Source organism: Aplidium turbinatum, chromosome 11 (genome assembly GCF_918807975.1).
Source record: "Aplidium turbinatum chromosome 11, kaAplTurb1.1, whole genome shotgun sequence".
NCBI classification, from domain to species: Eukaryota; Metazoa; Chordata; class Ascidiacea; order Aplousobranchia; family Polyclinidae; genus Aplidium; species Aplidium turbinatum.
Window position 1 is genome coordinate 21,316,799 of NC_137482.1, and position 17,352 is coordinate 21,334,150.

Sequence of the window (17,352 nt, forward strand, 5' to 3'; positions counted from 1 at the left end):
CATCACATACATCAGTCATAATATGCGATTTTATGTTTTACTTTTCGCAATTGCGCTTGCTTTATCTTTGACAAGTCGAGTTATTTATTTAAATTTCTGTGTTCACTGTTCATTTTCCTATGGAAAAAATATAACATTTGCTTTAATATTGTAACGAGAAGTGATTTTATCAGCTTGCGAGTGTTGCTACTTTCAATCAATCAATCAATCAATCGTTTATTTATCAAAAAACAAAACACAAAAGTGACATAAAACAATAATACATATATACAATGTTTAGGTTTTGTTATTGATAGGGAGACAACGAAACGACCATACGGTCAACTAGTCAGTTGCCACCCTGGAAAGAATAATTTGAGTTATGAAACTAATCAACAATGTAACCAAATTGGTTACAATCAAAAAAGAGAACACTTTCATCGCATTGTTTATCGCGCAAATTTTTACGGATCATTTTTTTAGGCGGATCGCGCTGAATTATTCTGCCAGAAAGACGGTGGTGTTGTATCATTGAATCAATTGGTATACTAGAGCTATATATACCTTTTATTGTAGGCTATGTAGGTATATTCCTAATATAGGATACTGTGATTATGGGAACCTTTATCATCAGCCTGCGCCTAAGATAACCTACTTCAATGCTATAATTTTTTTAAATAGGAAATTAGAGTTTTCTGTCACCGGAAGCTCACTCTTACAGATTTGTTTTGAATCACCTCTGTCATTAATTGTTTAGCAACTTTGAATAACTGTTGGTTACAAGAGTAGCAGCTTATTGCTTGCCTACTATCCTTCCTCTGTCTGCCTCAATCATACTTGCAATCGTTCATTGTGTTTTGATTTATTGAGTCTGAATCGATCGATTGAGTCGGGATAAAAACCTAATTTCTGCACACACTTATGATTCTTCGCAACAATTAAACTCAAATCCAAAGTAACACATATCGCATAGTTGTCCTGGCATTCCTCTCGCTTGCTTTACCGATACTGAGTTAACACAAAAGAGTAAATGCAGTAGCGTAGCCAGGAATTTTGAAAGGGGGGGTTTTTGATGACCCAGCGGCGGGGGGTCTGGGGGGCCTCCCCCAGAAAATTTTGAAAAATTACTTTGAATTTGGTTGGTGCATTCTGAGAGCATTTTCAACAAAAATGTGGTTACGAATATTCCTGTAAAATGGTGGTGTCTGGTGGCATAGCAAAAGGATAAGATCATGTTTTCTTCGGCATTTTTCGGAAATAAAGCTAAGTCTCTAGGTATGTTTTCTTGTTGCTAATTCCTGGCTGAGATGTTTGGTATTGGCAAAACTTGCTCTTTTAATGCAATTTTATTTAATATTGGGCAATTTTTGTAGACTGAAAGCATCAATATCATGACGTCACACGCATGCCAAAAGGGGAGGTTGTAACCCCCAAAACCCCCCCATGGCTACGCCACTGAGTAAATGGTCTCCAGACACAACAGCTCCCAGCACGCGGCAAAGCAACAATTAAAGGTGAAACGTCTTAGTCATCAGGCAAGCCATGTCACAGAGAACAAAGAAACAACGCAAATTCATCGTTTCTTAAATCAGCCAGCCAAGTTATAAAATTCATCAAAAATTATAAATAAGAGTGCAATTGACCCGCCGGAACAACTGAACTGTCTTATAAGCTATGCCAACATGCAATCTTTAAGTGTGACTAGAGGCCAATTTTTAACAATTGACAACATTAACAATGACTGGTATACAATACAGACTATTGTAAAACTGTCATACATGGTTTTTATAGCTTACTCTTGGCTTGAAATAAATCACTTTAAGTTCTTAACCTCAGCATATGTTATCATATTTTTTTATTTTAATTTTGGCTTGTGTTTTTCATGGCTGATGCAAAGAATGAAATAGTGAACACATAAATCTGGTGCCAAATCAACGAAAGAAAGGGTTAGTTTATTTCTAGGCATTTATATTAATAATGCAGTACTGTATATTGCTTATATTTTATAGATCTTACAAGTATATGATATACATCTATTTTAAAAAAATATGAGTGATCATTTAGCCAATGTGCAGCATGCTATTCCTGCAAGCTCTGTTCAATCAAGTGTTCCAAAATCAACTATCACTAAGCGCAATGCGAAACCTAAGAAAGGGGTATGTTATGAAATATTTTTTTGCAGGACATAGCTTAGCCTATTGTTTATATAATTGCAAAAATATGATCGTTTTATATTTTACATTAGTATTGAAATATATGTTGTATCTAACTCCCAGCATGGTTTATGAATTCCTTCAAATGCATTAGCAGTCTGATGTTTGATTATCTATTATAGGCTATAAAGTACGTTTTAGAACAACAATAACAAACTTTTTAACTGAATAGGTCAAACATGAGACCTTCATCTGAAAAAAAAGGTGTTCATTAATTTATTGATATGTCATTGAGAAATTTGAAAGTCAAATAGAACATAATTTAGCAGAAAAATTGCCAATTTTCTAATTATAAAAATTGATTTTTTTCTTGTCATAACTGAATGTTAATGACAAACAAATAACAGAAAACAAAACATAGGAAACTCATCACATTGCCACGTAACATCACTTGATAACAAAAAGTTCTGCAATGATCAATTTATAATAATTTAAAAAAAGACAAGTGGGTTCCTAAAATGCTTTTTATAGGTTACATTGTGACTTGTCGGTCAGTCTTGTTGTAGCTGACTTTGGTAACTTTTTGGTCTGCTGCTGCTATCCTTGTGCAAATGATTAGGCCTATTATTTGTGTCTTGTATATTTTCGTTTGTTTTGCTAACAAAATACAGTGAATGGGTCAGCAGTTTGCCTTTCTTGTACTAAAACAGTAGACACTACACTAAAATTACTCAAAACAAAAATTTTTTATTTTGAAAGAGTGAACACGTTCAACAAGCGCTTTTATGATGTAGAAGCATTAGATCAGATTCAGGTGTAACCAACTCAATATGCAGCCCTCGAAATTAGCTTCCATCTACGATGGCAAAAGCATTGCCGTTGCCAAATCAACAAACCTTGGATTGCGGCGGCAATTGCGTATGCTTTAATCCAGAGGTGGCGAACCTGCGGCCCGCAAAACAATTTGACAATCGCTCATGCATTAAAAACAAAAGACATCTCAAAGCTGTTTTATGCTTTCACTGGTACACTTTTGCACGTACCTATGCGAACAGTTCTTTTCTAAAATGCACTTTACAAAAAGTCGTTACAGGTCGAGGCTGACAGATGAAAATCTTAGTATGCAGTTGAGAGTTGCCACATCGTCTGTTCGACCTAATATTGAACTCTTACTCAAGCAAAAAATTTCCAAAAATCCCACTAAGCAAAAAAATTCAATGCTTCAATGTTATTTTTTAATATTTTAAGCTTCAATGCTGCATTACATAGAGCTCTTCAGCTATATGATTCGCATGGGCTTTTGTTTGTTGTTTGAAAAAGAAATTTCATTAACTGATTTGTCGTTTCAGAGCATAATTGTGGAAACATTTAGTCAACTTGAGCAAAAAGGATAGAGCCAAAAAAAGAAGAAATCATACTCATATGAAAGCAAACGCTTTGAAAATTAAACTCTTTTCATTATCAGCAGGGGCGCCGGAACGATTTTTGACTGGGGGGCAGGATTATGAAAAAAGGGCACTTTTGTGGCGGAAAGGCCAATTTTTTTTGAAGTTTTAAGATATAGCGATAATGTTCATCTATCAGCTCATTATCGAGTAATGATATAGGTGTCAGCCGTCCAGTACGGTATACAAAGAACAATGGCATGGAAGGGCATCATGCTATGTTATAATGATGTAACCTACTGACTACTGTGATATAGAATTTTGTGTCGTGAATATTATTTTGAGGCAAGATGAAAGATTATAATTAGGCTAAAATCGAATAGCAGAAATTGTTATATTGTAAAATATGCAGTAGCTTACATGACCTCAAAAGGGAACCATTGCCCCTCCTGCCCCCCTATCAACAGAAAAATTGAGGGCATGGGAGGCATCACCCCCCTGACCCCCGCTTCCGGCGCCCCTGATTATCAGTGCAAGTACTGTTGCTCTATCTTTTTTGCTCAAGTTGATTTGTTTTTATTTTTTACTGTTGTATGTTTCGATTCTGCGTAAGATAATTTCAACTGTGTGGGTTTTATTACTTTCATCTGCCGTTTGTTACTTTTCATGAATAATATCTTGAGAATCGCTTCTAAAAGATTTCATAGTAGGTTACGATTAAAAAGTTGTGTGGCCCGATAACTCATGTGTAATTGACAAAGTGGCCTGCGACCTCAAAAAGGTTTGTCACCCCTGCTTTAATCAAACGAAATTTTATGCGCTTCTTCATCGTGTGTCACACAGCGGTAGCCCAGAGCATCACGAAAGCTATTTTATGCGCTGACAATGCTCTTGTGAACTGTAAAAAGTTTGCAACCTTATAAATAGGCTACTGGCTTAATTGTTACGCAAAAGTTATTCTTTCATCGAATGCTTATTTTTTACCGGTGTCGTTGCGAATATAAAAAGTGGTACAAAATTAGATAAATGGTTTTTCGGCAGTAAAGTAATGCTTCCGATCATATGGCATCGTGCGTTCATGAACAGGCAGTTTTGCGTCTTCAAGTATTCCAGTGACGACGCGACAACCTCTTCCTTCGGTACAGCATCCGATTCCGACTATTCTTTATCCAACAGACTTTGTGTTGCTTGCAGTATCCTCATTGTGCCAAAATTATGTTAGTGTATTGTATACATAAATCGAGGCAATCTTCTATTGATTTGTTACCGGTACCTGATTGAGCAATTAACGTTATTTCATGATAATTCAACGTCGCTAGATGTCGAATTAATGTAAAACAAACGTAAATTTCTTATTGACATTGTTGTTACGCGATATAACCCGCCGGAAAAATTAAATTGATTTGTGCTGGCTCGAACGTTGAATCAACCCAAAATTAACTTACTGTTTCCCCTCAATGAGTTATTTCACGTGAATCACCGTAACAGGGTGCGTATCGCGTTTCTCGCTTTATCGCTACTTTTGGTATTATTACATCACAACAAATCAAACAGTGCGGCCGTGATAGACTATTCGATTATATTTTTCTCTTTTCGTTTTACATGTTTTGGTACAATTTTTTCGTAATAAACGTTCACAGCAATTGCCGAGGCAATTTCAACTTTTGCCGTTTGGCCTTGTCAACGTTTTTGCAAAGTAAAAATATGCTAATTTCAAAGACTGCGTGAGTGTTCACAGCAAGTAAAATAGTCCGAGGTTAGGTCTTGGCGCGATGTTTCTGCTGATTAAACTCCAGCTGCGAGTAAACAAAACAGGAAGAAATTTTAAACAATTTTTGTCCTAATTAAGTGCTCATTTTGCGACGGCATTTTTATTGCTGTAGCAGAATGGCCATGATGATGTTTGCGGCGGCATTTACCACGGCAATTGCCGTGTGCCGCCGCTAATTTTGAGGACTGAATGTGCTGGCATGGCACTTTTTTTCTAACCACTTATTTTCATGCCAACCATTTATTTCCATCTTGAAATGTTCATACCAGCTCATTTCTTTTTTCCTTGCTTATTGCTTCTATATGCATGCTGATAATGCTTCAATATTATTTCAGACCAAACTATGACATGGTGCGAATGCGAACCTCCACTATTATATATGTATATAATAGTCATACAAAAGTAGTCCAACTCTTCGCAATTATATACTAATGTTTCGTCTGCTTGTCCACAGACAGACTGAAAAAGGAACCATTTAGCAAATTTTAATATCAAATCAACCTGTGCACATGCTTAAATCATTGTTCTGTGACAAAAGTCAAAAGTGAATGTTATTTGTTGTAATTACTGACTTTTGTTTTGCAATGCAAATAATATAATAACAATTGACTGCAACAAATCTTAGCTTTTTGCATATGAATTTCCACAAAAGCTTGATTATTTTTAGATATGATGCTTGTTATATTACATAAATTATCATAAAAGCATTTGTGGTATGTTTATTTTTATGTTGCATTATGATTATAAGGATTAGATGTTGTTGATTTTTGTAGGATGTGTATTCACATACTATAGACTCATAGAGCAATACTCTACAACTGCAGTTGATGTAATAGTTGCTGGAGTATTTACTGCAATGTACATTTTTATGTAACAAAACAAGATTTTTCACAATTCAGCCAGCAGCATGCTTTTGAAATGATGTTTTCCAGCTTGGTGCCAAGAAGGTTGGAGGGTTAGGCGGAAAGAAAGTAACCAAAGCCGACTTTGAAAAGCTTGAAAAAAGTGCTGAGGAAAGCGATCAATTTAAACAGCGACTGTCTGTTTCATCTGCGACGTCTGATCGTAGCAAAGATATGGACACAAGGTTTGACTATGCTATACAAATATGTATATGCAATTATGTACTCAGACAGCAAATCGGTCATTTTTTACGTTGATTCAATGTCTGCAGACACACACAATGTGGATACTATTGTGGAACTTTTAGTCATGTTTCTATTTACAATGTGTTGCATTGGGGCTTAGATAAGGCTTAGTAAAGAGCCCAAATTGCCTCACAAACAGCAATAACAATATTAACAATAATTCTTATTCTTTTAGTGCTGAGTCTCTTCGATTGGCATATCAAGATATTACGTTAAAGGAGAAGCAAAACAACGCAAAGTTGAACAAGATGGATGACAGGAAAAAGGAGCAGGCTACAAGGCTAGGCATGGGGATGGGAAAGACAACGTAATTTATTTATTGTCATTTAAGCATTTAACACAGCATACAGCTTATTTAGTTTTCTTAATATATTGTTTTTAAACTTAAGGTAACTTGTTGACACTAAATATAGCATTAGCATGTTTGTAATAAAGATTGTCTAGGACATGCCGTCACGGCCGACCTATCGCTAGACAACTGACCAAGGCCGACCTGTCCCCAGGACAGCTCACCACAGGGTACATCTCACCACTAGACGATTTGACGCGAAGTCTTTACTAATCCGATTAACGCTTCCTTATCATGGCATGCTCTTGGCTTAAAGACTCTCTCCAAACACCTGTTGATCTATTTTAGCTAACAGCAAAAGAGTAATGTTAAAACTTCTAACTTCAATACCGGCTGATTGCTGATGTTTTAGTATATTTTCAAAAGATACTCACGTGATCTGTAGTGGCATCGGTATGAATTCGAGCCTTGTACTTATCACTACCTGTTTTGTCACATCTACACTGAACCTATCAAACGTATATAAACGTATAACGTATATCCAGCTTTACAACATAATCTCGTTGCTACATCACTTTTGTTTCGGTCATTGTTTGTAGAGTTGTGACATTTAATCGAACTTTTTATCTCATTGTCAACCCGTTCCGATTTCAACACTTTTTTAAAGTAACTGCAACTGGTTTGTACATTTAATTGAATGTATGACGAGTGGCTATTGTAACACTAGCAAACTAAGACAAAGTTTGTGTAATCCAAAAAACCTGGCTGACTGTGATAATTGGATCGTAGAGTACTGCTGTTTTATAGCAGCTACTTACCAGACAAAGATACAGTAAAGTATCCATTTGAAATTTGATACTTTATGGTAGTCGGTAGTTTTCTTGGTTCAATTTCACTCTTTGGTCCACAAAAATCAATGGACTCCTTCCTGATTCGTTGACTGCGGCCCACACCATCACTGATGCCGCCCTTTGTCTCAGAGTGACTACCCGGGGTTCCACGTTACCATCTCTTGACCAAACACGAACATTCTAACTGTTTAAATGAGATGTTGGACATCAAATTTCTTCTCATCGCCGAACACAAGGTTTGGCCGCGTGTCTTCTCCAGTTCTCCTTCACTGCGTGAGAGCAGAATTCTGGCTCTGGAGAGACGTTTCTCAATGGTATTGGCATTTAGCAACTGTTTCTTCATGTGTTTGAATGGGCTCATCTTCAAATCCTTCTTGAGAACTGTGAACATGGTTCCATAGGCCACGTTCGACTCTTTTGCCAGTTTTAAATTGTATCTTTTGTAACATTAATTGTTGATGACCCTGCATGCATATCATTTAATATATTGAGCTTATTGACAAGTATCAATTTTGTTTGCTAACCAAACATTTCCTTTGCTCTTTTCAGAGGTGTATCTCATTCTGTTGATATGATTACTATTGACCAAGTAAACCCAGTTAAGCATTCGCGGAGAGGAAAGTATACCCATGATGATGACACATTTTATGATGCCTTTCCAAGTTCAAAAAAGTAAGTTGTTTACTTTATAATGCAAAATTGGTATGTTTAAAGTATGCTTCTAAATAGCATTTTTGGAAGTGCAAAGGCATGCTTAAGTTTCAATTTGCTTTTTTTTTTATCTCCAAGCAAACAACTGCAGTACGTACTAGACCAAACTAGCACTTTGAACTGCTCTTTGTTTCTAACCCTGACCGTTTTACTTCAGCACTCGATGTGTCGCAATTCAGCGCATGCTTCTTTGTGATTATAGTATATTATTCCTACGTCGTTGTTTGCAGTCAAGTACTATTGAAACAGAGAATTCCATTTCATTGTTAATACCCGTTGTATCGGCAACGGAGTTAGATCAAGTAAAATTGTAATTGTTGTCATCAGCCCCAGCAGAAAGACTTTTTTCAATAGCTGGCGGTTTTCTCAATCTAATCTTTATCAAATACAATTCTTTTGTTTTGATAAATTTTTTGAACAGAAATATTGAAACATTTAATTTTGTATTTGAAGTGTGCAATTAATTACTTTGAAAGTAATTGTAATTTGAAAATTTCAAAACAATGGCACAATTAAAAATGTTGAAGGTGTGGTGTAATTGTAATAAATTTAAATGGATACTCATGCAATTGATCGAGCTCTGATCTGCAATATACGTTGAGAACCTCTGCTTCAACCCACGTACACTGTCTGTGAAACATATTTATAATTTGTGGAAAAAAAATTTACTTGTTTATGCTTTAGTGACAAGGAGCAATAATTACTCATTCATTTGTTTGTCTTCAAAGCTCAAAATGCATTGACAAGGAATAATTTTCGGTTCGGTTGTTTTGTATTGCTTTGTCTTCTTTTAAACAAAGAAAATCCATTTTAAGAGGCCGTCGATACAAATGGGATGCCAGTGATTCAGACGAGGATGAAGATGAAAGTGAATCGATGGACAGGATAGACTTCTCCTACTCAGGAAGTAAGAAGTCATCTTCTGTGGATGCTCCCCCAAGTTACACGGTGACTCCCATAGGCGACGGTCACCGCGCTGACACAAATGTCTTCATGTCTGCCACCACAGCCGAGCCAAAGCACGACCGGCAAAGAAGGTATTTCGATGCATGCTGGATATTTCAGTTTGTCAGGCAGCTTGCTTGGTTGTACCACCAATATAAACACTCCGTGTACGAGTGCTGATACTGGACTGTGGAGTGTGGAAAGCATAATAGCAGCAGATGGCGGTTTTGGCCTTTCTCTATTTCTAATCCCATGGTGGCTAACATTATTTGCGGAACTGATATGATAGTAAAAACTTCAGTACATTTTTTTACTTATGATCACTGGATTTACATAAAATCACTGAAATATAATTAAAGTGAGTTTTTTTATTTAGTTTGCGTTTATCTCCATTTTGGGTTCTTTATTTCTTTATTAGGTTGTCCAGTCACTCCAACCATTTTGTTTTTACAATTTCTCGTTTGTTTTAGCAGTAAAAAAGTAGCAGCAGCCGAGTCGAAGAACAATGACCGATTGGATAAGTTTCAAAACGCCAGCGCGATCTCGTCCGACATGTTGTTTGGCTCCGACAGTATGCAGGTGATTGAATATAAAGTGTGAAAGACTGAAGATGAATATAATTATCGTCATCCGGTTGTCAATTTTTTAGTAGGAGAGACACGGCATTTGTCTTCGCGATGCCGCCAGTTCTCGCAACCTTTCACCATGCTTCTTTCACCAACTCTAGCCGCCTTTGTTTACTTTTTTTTTACCATCAACTGAAGCGTTGTCTTCAGTCCCACAACAACCTAAACGTTGACTTCTGAGAAATTCACTGATGTTTTCTACTTGATTCATCTCCCAGATATTTTCAATTCTGATGTTATCCTTAAGGATTTCCCTGCGCACTGTATTTGAAGCATTCTCATTTCTGTTGTCTCCATCTTGTGTATATCCTCAGTCCGCGTTACTCATTCTTTATATCAGTGTTTCTCAAACTATGGGTCGCAAAAGGTCAAAAAATGGGTCGTGCAGAGACGATCCATATCTACCAAAATTGGACTGTTGTAAATTAATTTTTACGTTAACTTTTTTGAAGATTACTCAACTAGTTTGAAGCTGAATAGTTCAGAAAATAAGTTAGTAGACTAAAAAAACAATAAGCCACTTTAAAAGCCGCAATGTAGGCTGTGTTATAGAAGGTTATCGGGTTGTCGAACGAATTTCTTACGAAGAACAAATTGTAGGGACTAGGGACCCCTGAAGACGGAGCGCGGAACATGCGTAACATGACAGTATTTTTTTAGCACCGAGAAGCGGCACTGAAGCTAAGCTGGTTTGACCGAGCAACAAATCCACCGATTTTAGTCTTTGAGTAAATTAAGCTATAGTAGACCCCCCTACAGCATGTTGTCTGTGTTTAGTCCATATAGCAGTCACAAGTTGAAAACAAATGTTGTGCTGTAATTAAGGATGTGCCGATTAATCGGCATCGGAATCGGCAGGTATCGGCAATTTTTGGAGAATCGGCATCGGAAAAAATTGCCGATTCTTTCCGATTCTTTATCAAAGTTTCCTAATGAAAAGTAGCGCGAGCGCGTGGAAATACCGATCAAAGAACGGCTTCTTTGAACAACCGCATCAGCCTCAACTAGCATTCGCAGAGCGGTAGTCTGAATTATGACGATTGTCCGCCATTTTGTAAACTCTTGTTTAGTAGGCACGAGATCAAAATACTTTCTTTCTTTGAAATGACGAAAAACGTTCAAAGAGAAAATCAGACCAGATAAAATATAAAAGTTGAATGATTACACAACGGTTAGAAGTTAAAGGAGAAATAGATTATTACGTAATAGTTATTAGCTTGCAGTATGCGAGGAGAAAAGGAGAACGCGAGGAGAACAGAAGAGAAAAAGCGAGGGAGTATAAACTGCTAAGAAAATGAGAGCAACTGTCTGAAAGATTCAAAACGCTTTAACGTGTGAAGTTGCAAGTTATATCTTTTCAGACGCTGAATTGCAGTGAATTAATCTTGTCACTTAGTAAACACGTGAAAAAAGATTACCTCGTTTGCGCAATAATCACTCGATTGTTTGTTCAACCCATGAAACGGACTATGTTACAGCCAAATGCTGTCCCAGCTCTCGTCGGCATTCGGCAAAATTAGGGAGTTTTCTTTGATCTGTAGAATATACCTTAATGCAGACATTTTTAACGCAGCAAAAAGAGAAATGACATCGTGTGCAGTTAGAAGTTGTCATTGTTTTTAAACATTGTAGACGTCAATTTATTATGTTCTTGTGCGATTATTTTCTCCTGTATCAATCACCTGCTTTAAGTTATGTAACGGAAAGGAAATCTTAATTTATTTCGTCATCCCCGCACTGGCTACATAAATCCATCATTGTTAAAAATTGTAAATAAATTGCTTTCGTCACCACCATCGTCGATCGAAAGCGAACGAATTTTTAGCACAGGTGGCAACATTTTTACGCCTCAACGAACCAGACTTGCTGCAGCAACTGGAGAAAAGTTGATGTTATTGCATTTTAATTTACGTGCCTTTAATTTTGAATATTAAAAAGCGGAAATGTTCTTTGTAATTATTGTTTAATCGTTGTAAAATTCGTAGTCACTGAAAGTTGCTTAATGTTAATTTACTAAGCAGAGAGAAGTAAATTCCAAGTATAGGCCTATTACGCTTAATGCGTTCAACAAACAATCATGTGATTGCGCAAACGTAATCAAACCAGCTACCCGGTAATCTTCACGTGTTTGCTAAGCAACAAGATTGTCTGCAACTCTACGTTCGAAAACAATAGTAATTTCTTCACAAGATGTTTTTCTTTTTTCGTCTATTGATGCACTTTGAATGCAAGGCTAGTGTGTTACTTTTTTAAAGGTTTTTGTGTATTCAATACCGCTGCGTTCATTTTCTTTTACACTCTGGTCTTTTTTTCTTCTTGTTTCTGGCACCTTCTTGAATTCTGCGAGAAAAATACTGCAAACCGCACAAGATAATATTTTGCACACTGCGTTAAGCTACGTTTATTTTGCACTCTGTGAGCGATGGCGATTTTTCTCTTTTGACTGATTTCCGCGACAAATAAAACGCGTGTCTATCAACACTTTGTAGCGCGCAAGAAGTAAAGAACTACGGTACCGTAAAAAATCACGCTGTCTAGAGCAGGCGACAAAGTGAACGCTTTTAGACACTTCAAAGGCAGCAACTTGTAACAAAATCGCAACCACTTGTAAAGCGCCAACTAAAAGCAGCTTTAATCATTTAACCAAAGAATCGGCATCGGTATCGGCATCGGAATCGGCAAATATTTAAGAATCGGAATCGGCATCGGCAAAAATTCTGTAATCGGCACATCCCTAGCTGTAATTGTTTATAGGTTATCTGCGTCTTGGGTCACGAGATGATTGCAAAAATGAAGTTTGGGTCGCACTCAAAAAAGTTTGGGAACCACTGCTTTAGGTGCTTATGGCATTGCACTTCTTGCGCATGTCCTATGCGCAATGCTTTTCATTTTCTGGGACAGACCTTTACCACATACAGTCCTAAACATTTTAAGTTAAATTACCATGGCAACAGTCCGGAACATACAGAAACAACACAAATTTAGCCCGGAACATACAGAAAGATCATATTAACCGCTGTACTATTTAGACTAGCAACTTACAATATATTAGCGACTATCACTGCTATGAATTCGTAGTGGATTAGGGGTTCACGTCTCTTTGGTGCAGACAGTTAGGTGCCTGCCAAATAGGTGCGCGCATTGTGGCTCTCTGTCATTTAGGTGCTACTGTATTCGATGTGTCAAATTATACTCATATAATCATCAGTAATGCTTGATAGTGCGACAGTTCTCCCCACTGTGTTACAAAATGAATTTCACTTTGAAACATATCAATGCGCACTGTGCAAGTACAGCTAAGAACCCACTTAGCAAGCTCTTTTGTTTTAACAGGTGCACGAGGTGTAAAGATGAAGATTTTTATTAAGTAATAATTAAAATACTGAAAATACGCAAGTAAACACTGCAAATAATAAAATACTTAAAAAACGCAATAAACATACAAAGCGATTTACTAAGGTTAACAGCCTTTCGTCTGCCTCTTTGTGCTTTCTACGCTTTGTTGGCGGTGCATATCCAGCAATCATTTGCTCATACTACACATTGCGGCACCTTCCGCAAACTCGATTAATCACCAAAGTGTTGGGTGGTCCATCCCCAGCTCACTTTGGATTCTCCTGTGTGCAGCTTTGGCATGATTGTGTTTCTAAAAACCTACAACCCCCCCGGATAAAATCCTGCTTATGCCACTGTCTGCAGTTCTACAATCAAGTCCGTAATAAAATAGACTTTTCTGGAAATAGCCCCTAAATGACCGGACGCCACAGTGCGCCGTACCTAAAAATCCTGACACCACAGTGACCACAGTGTGCGCACCTATTTGACAGACACCTAACTGTCTGCACCTAAAAGACGTGCTCTGTAGATTAGCCTCCAGTTAAATTGGAAATCTTGCACGTCGGCAAAGCTTGTGTACCGACAAACACGTAGGCAAGCTTGTGTACTGTACATATGTCCCTATGCCCTTGCCTGGAGGTATGGGCCATAATGGACGACGATTATGATAATCAACAGACTCCGATCACAGATGCAACATAACAGCAAGCAGCGTCGGGACATAGCCTGTAGCTATAGTCATCGAGAAAAGCTGCTTTCATTATTTTGGCACCCCATTAAGTGCCTTGCCTAGACACAGCCGCATGCTCTGGAGCGTTCTACGTTGCCACACGTAGGGATTTCGGGACATCTGTGGTGAGTAGGGAATCCCTGCGGATTCTTTTATTTTCACAATTGCCGCGCTTTTCATCTCGACACTCACAATTAGCAAAGCAATAGTTTGAATTCAAACAATGATCATTTTAGTCACCGTCTCCCTCTTCTAATTTATACATCATACAGTAGCCTAGACGCAGGGGCGTAGCCAAGGAGGGGAGCAAAAGAAGCAATTGCCCCCTCCCCCCGAAATATTTTGATTTAAAATTTCACACTATGTTACGGCATCATCTTCAAAATACTCTTAGAATGCGCAATTTTAAGATTTTTTTCAAAAATTTTTGGAAGAAGACCCGCAACCCTTCCCCTGTGGGTGCTCGGTCTTCGGTAGCTCGTTGCCAGGTTCGCTCACATGTGCAAACGTTACTTTTTTTGCTGGCTACGCCCCTAAATAGACGTGACCAATACACTGATTTGCACCCAGTTGTAATCTACTGAACTCCATTACATTACTTATGTATGTCGTAAATATTGTTTTTTCTGTTATTTGAATAGGTGTTTCAATTAAACGTGGCCGATTTCAGGGGCGTTCTGATATGTTGGCATTGACTCTTCAGTGCCAAAGTTTGTGTAGGGACATGGGATTTTTGAATGACGTTTGTAGGGATTTAGCGATTTTTGCGTGGCAACACTGAACCGACATCTTTTTGAGGGCCGCGCGGACGTTTTCACCACTTGGCCACATAGCCCTATGCCCATACAGCGGCCTCTGACCAACGAATTGTCCAACTCATGGAAAATTTCTGCTTTTTATTGGTCAGGAAACCAACAGGGAGAGAATGCGAAAGTTCGAGGGTCAGACCGCCATTTCAAGCGATGACTATTTTGATCGGGACACGTCAAGACCTGCTCACGGGGGAAGCGCGGGTGGAATCCGGGACGGAGTGAAAGAAGGCGTACGAAGTGTAGCTGGCCGACTTTCCAACATGGCGACAGATATCGCTTCTACTTTGCAGGTATCGTTGATTGATTTGGGAATCTTTATTTCCTGACTGAAAGCTTTCATAGAAGCTTATTTGTGGCAGTTTCGCATCCTTATAAGCTTTTTACCACCGACGCAGACCTAGTCACCGCTATTGACAGCTAATGAAGTTTCTTCGATTCTGAGTTTGCAAATCTGCTAGCAGTGGCCCAAAGTGTTCTTGGTACTGATAGCTTATTTGATGTATCTTGTTGAAAAATAAACGGAATTGTTTGCTGTCTGCCACATCACGTCTCTCAAATAGCGACCGCCTGAGTAGAGACCTTTGTACCGTCCATTCCTGATGTTGTTTTTGAGTTACGCTGTTCCTCAGTCACCTGTCTTGCACGCGGTAGTGTTGGGGGTGACTTGTCTCTAAAAAAAAAAAACATTATCAAATATCTTTTTGTTGCAGGATCGGTACGGTTGAACGGAAGTTTTGGAAATATCCTTTTTTGCTTTGTCTGGAAGGTGGACTGCGTGTTTTGTGCAGTATGGGATATACGTTATTTTGCGTTGATTTTACGGAAAACACACGTCGGGTCAACGATGCAGTTTATATTGAAATGTGGGTTAGTGGTTTGCAATGCAGGCTTTTTGGATTCGAAACTTTGGACTCTGCTCACGGTGCTGTTTTCACTGAACGCCTAATTATGCCCAGTGTGCATCATTTACCGTTTTCTGATGTTAAACTATCGTAAAAATATCCAAAGCTATTTATATTTAAAAAGTACTTGTTCCGTAGTCTATAGCCTATATAATTTTAAGCCTTATATTAACTGTTGGTGTAATATATCTCACTTATCTTGGAACGTTTACGTTTTTTGCTGGTGGTTCGGCATTGGAGGCTGACCAACATAAAGTGCATTGTTTTTGTCTTTTGACGTATTATTTGTGAAAATGTGTTCCATGTTGTGTATTTGTGTCGGGATATCAACAAAGTTGCTGCAGGATTGCAGCGAAATGGTTTAAATGTTGTTTTTCCCCTGCTATTGTATTTTCTTTAGTTGTTGCAACGTTATGGAAACGTACAACTACAGTAACTGACATCACTTGCCTTAATGTTATCGTCTTTTGCTTTTCCGTTGATTACACAAGGTGTGGACGGATTTGTTAAAAGAGGGTCATATTTTTTGCTTTAGCTTTTCGTATGAAAGCTTCATTTTATTTCAACTAAGTTTTTAAATATAGAGAACTCTACTATTTATAAAAGTCTGAATGAAGTCTCAAACCACCCCTTGTACAGATCGTAGCAGCTAGCCTCCTATTTTTGGGGGACAACTGTAAAGTCTTATCAACGGAAAAGGTATCACTGACTGAGTGTTAACGGCTGTTGTGCTTGCTTAAACTATGCATGCCAGGCAACTGGAAGGTTTCACCTTTTGAACAACTACGTTAGTTTCATACAATCAAACTCATTCAACTTGCTTTTTACTAAAATGATAGCAGTTTGTGCCATTTCCGTATGTTAGTTTCTATATAAGCATATTGTATCAATACATGTTCTGTTGGCCTTTTGTTTTATAACATTTGTCAAATCACAAGTTCACAACGCTGTCTTGCAATCCAACTGTTGCCAGCTGATTGGTTAGTTGCCAATGACCCCATATCAAAAGTGCTGATTTATTCTCAAGTGGTGTGTTTCTAATTTTGTTAGCATTATTTTATAGCTTGGGCAATATTGCAGAAGTGACAATAATTAAAACAGTCAAAATCGATAAGGCGATGTTGTTGTTTGACAACTGCTACAGTATTTTTATCTTATTGGTCTTGAGAATAAGTAGAGTTTAAATGCATGATAATAGCTTGCGATGACGACTTCTCTCTCGGAAGCGAGTCCATCCATTCTTGTTTCCAGTTGTCAGCTAAATGTTGCTCACTGGCAGAACCTGCTTCATGTAATTCCGGTAACTTTTTGTTACTAGGTTTGCATTTGATTTACGTTGCTAAACAGTTTTTGATGCAAAATGACGTATTTTGCCTCTTGTGCAATGTTTAAATCCCTGTGATGAATCAATGTTTAATGATATCTGTGTTGCTGAAAAACATGCAACGTGCCCATTCTAGTATTCTGTTGTGATGTCACATGCTTTTTATGTAAGGTCTTTCTGCCAACATCAGCGAGAACAAAGGCAATGCAATAAGCTACTTTAGATTTGCATCTACAAAAAGTAGGTCAACCAACAGCATGACAATCGGCTGTTCCATATGTGGCCTGGCAAGCTTACCGTCCAACGAAGTTGAAACGATGTAAAAACAGGCAGTGTTTGTTGGCCCAAGTGCTACCTGGTAGCAGTGGCTAATGAGCAAAGTTTGTCCTT

General features: G+C 37.9%; 1 protein-coding gene across 2 annotated transcripts; it reads left to right on the top strand.

Annotated features, from left to right (window-relative positions):
• The first annotated feature begins 1,992 nt into the window (after positions 1-1,992).
• Positions 1,993-17,097, top strand: LOC145779598 (ADP-ribosylation factor GTPase-activating protein 3-like). 2 transcript variants are annotated; one of them, XM_082591226.1, is made up of 8 exons: positions 1,993-2,135; positions 6,221-6,375; positions 6,612-6,743; positions 8,126-8,248; positions 9,103-9,324; positions 9,703-9,811; positions 14,832-15,026; positions 15,447-17,097. In XM_082591226.1, exons 1-8 carry the CDS (start codon positions 2,028-2,030, stop codon positions 15,459-15,461), a joined length of 1,059 nt encoding a protein of 352 aa, XP_082447352.1. In that variant the 5' UTR covers positions 1,993-2,027; the 3' UTR covers positions 15,462-17,097. The 2 variants fall into 2 exon arrangements, with proteins under 2 accessions (XP_082447352.1, XP_082447353.1); XM_082591227.1 differs by having other exon boundaries at positions 9,706-9,811.
• Positions 17,098-17,352: the final 255 nt, after the last annotated feature.

Coding starts and splice junctions, on each gene's coding strand:
- LOC145779598 (XM_082591226.1), top strand. CDS start 2,028: ATGAGTGATCATTTAGCCAATGTGCAGCATGCTATTCCTGCAAGCTCT. Junction 9,325..9,702: donor AAGCACGACCGGCAAAGAAG/GTATTTCGATGC, acceptor CGTTTGTTTTAG/CAGTAAAAAAGTAGCAGCAG. Junction 9,812..14,831: donor TTGGCTCCGACAGTATGCAG/GTGATTGAATAT, acceptor TTTATTGGTCAG/GAAACCAACAGGGAGAGAAT.